The sequence below is a fragment of the Hylaeus volcanicus genome, unplaced genomic scaffold, assembly GCF_026283585.1.
Source record: "Hylaeus volcanicus isolate JK05 unplaced genomic scaffold, UHH_iyHylVolc1.0_haploid 12095, whole genome shotgun sequence".
In the NCBI taxonomy this organism is placed as follows: domain Eukaryota; kingdom Metazoa; phylum Arthropoda; class Insecta; order Hymenoptera; family Colletidae; genus Hylaeus; species Hylaeus volcanicus.
In genome coordinates this window covers 41,264-42,801 of record NW_026533077.1, presented here as the reverse complement: position 1 = coordinate 42,801, position 1,538 = coordinate 41,264, and the positions used below count along the sequence as shown (strand labels likewise).

Here is a 1,538-nt window from a genome sequence, read left to right as displayed (position 1 = left end):
GGACAGCGCTGCCGGGGCGGACCGCCTGGCCGGTCGCCTGGCGGAGCTGTTCGCCGGCACGGACGTGAGGGTGTCCAGGCCGATTAAATCCGCCGAGGCGCGGGTTAGCGGCCTGGACGAATCCGTCACTGCCGACGGCGTGGCGGCGGCAGTTGTCGCGGTAACCGGGTGCCCGGTGGACGGGGTCCAAACCGGCATCATCCGGCGTTCCGGGCCCGGGCTGGGCACCGTCTGGCTCCGCTGCCCGGCGGCTGCCATGAGGGCCCTCCTGGCGGCTGGCCGCCTGCTCGTCGGCTGGTCGTCCGCCCGAGTGGAGGCCTTGCCCGCGCGAGCCCTCCGATGCTTCAGGTGCCTGGAGCTCGGGCACGTGCGGCAGAAATGCCCCCTCGAGGCGGACCGCGGGGACCGGTGCTACAGGTGCGCCGGTGCGGGCCACCGGGCACGTGAGTGCACGGCGCCCATGCGATGCCCGGTCTGTGCTGACCTGGGCAGGCCAGCCGACCGCCGGCTCGGGGCCAAAAAATGTGCCCCTCCACCGCCAAAGCAGGGGAGGAGGGCGCGCGTGACGACCCCGAGTTCGGGCGAGTCTACGCCGGTCAATCGACCGGCGGCAGATCCGAGGCGCTGGCGCCGTCTGAGGCACTGCGGGCGAGATCGCCCTCTGCGATGGAGGGAGGATCCGGCCTGGACATGGCCTAAAGTTCATGCCCCCGGTCCGGATCCTCCAAGCCAACCTCAACCACACGGCCAGGGCGCACGACTTATTTATCCACTGCCTGGCCGAGTTAGGTGTGGGGTTGGCGGTCGCCGCGGAACCATACCGCGTCGCCGATTGCCCGAACTGGGTGGCCGACGCGTTGGGCTCCGTGGTGATAGTTGGCAGCGACATCGCGGCCCTCCGCGTGTTCGCCCGCGGCGACGGGTTCGTCGGGGCGGAGTGCGGCGGCCTGGCCCTGATCGGGGTCTACGCCCCTCCGAGTGCCCCCCTCGCGGCGTTCGAGTGGCTGCTGGACGGGATCCGGGACGCATTGTCCCGCTCTCCAGTAGCCCGAACGCTCGTGCTGGGCGACTTCAATGCCAAGTCCACGGCGTGGGGTGGCCCGGCAACGGACGCGAGGGGTCGGGCGGTGCTGGAGTGGGCGGCGTAACCGGGGGTCCGTGAGCACGTGCGTGCGGTGGCAGGGCGAGTCAATCGTCGACTTGTCGTGGGCGACGCCTGCCGCCTCGCGTCTCGTGTCGGTATGGGGGGTAGCGGAGGAAGTGGAGTCCCTTAGTGACCACCTCTACATCCTTATGGATGTCTCCGCTGCCCCTCAGTACCATCACGCTCGCGGACCCGCGCCGGGCCGACCGCCGCGCAGATGGGCGCTGAAGCGCTTGGAGAAGGACGCCCTGATGGCGGCCGCCCTCGCCGCGTCCTGGCCGGATGCCCCGGCTGGACCGGTCGCGGACGTCGATCGGGAAGCTGACTGGTTTCGGGAGTCATTGACGGCAGCGTGCGACGCCGCCATGCCCCGAGCCAAGAAGCTACCGAGGCG

General features: G+C 70.8%; 1 protein-coding gene across 1 annotated transcript; it reads left to right on the top strand.

Annotated features, from left to right (window-relative positions):
• The first annotated feature begins 704 nt into the window (after nucleotides 1-704).
• Nucleotides 705-1,148, top strand: LOC128882564 (uncharacterized). Its single transcript, XM_054134200.1, has one exon. The coding sequence runs from the start codon at nucleotides 705-707 to the stop codon at nucleotides 1,146-1,148; it is 444 nt and encodes a 147-aa protein (XP_053990175.1).
• Nucleotides 1,149-1,538: the final 390 nt, after the last annotated feature.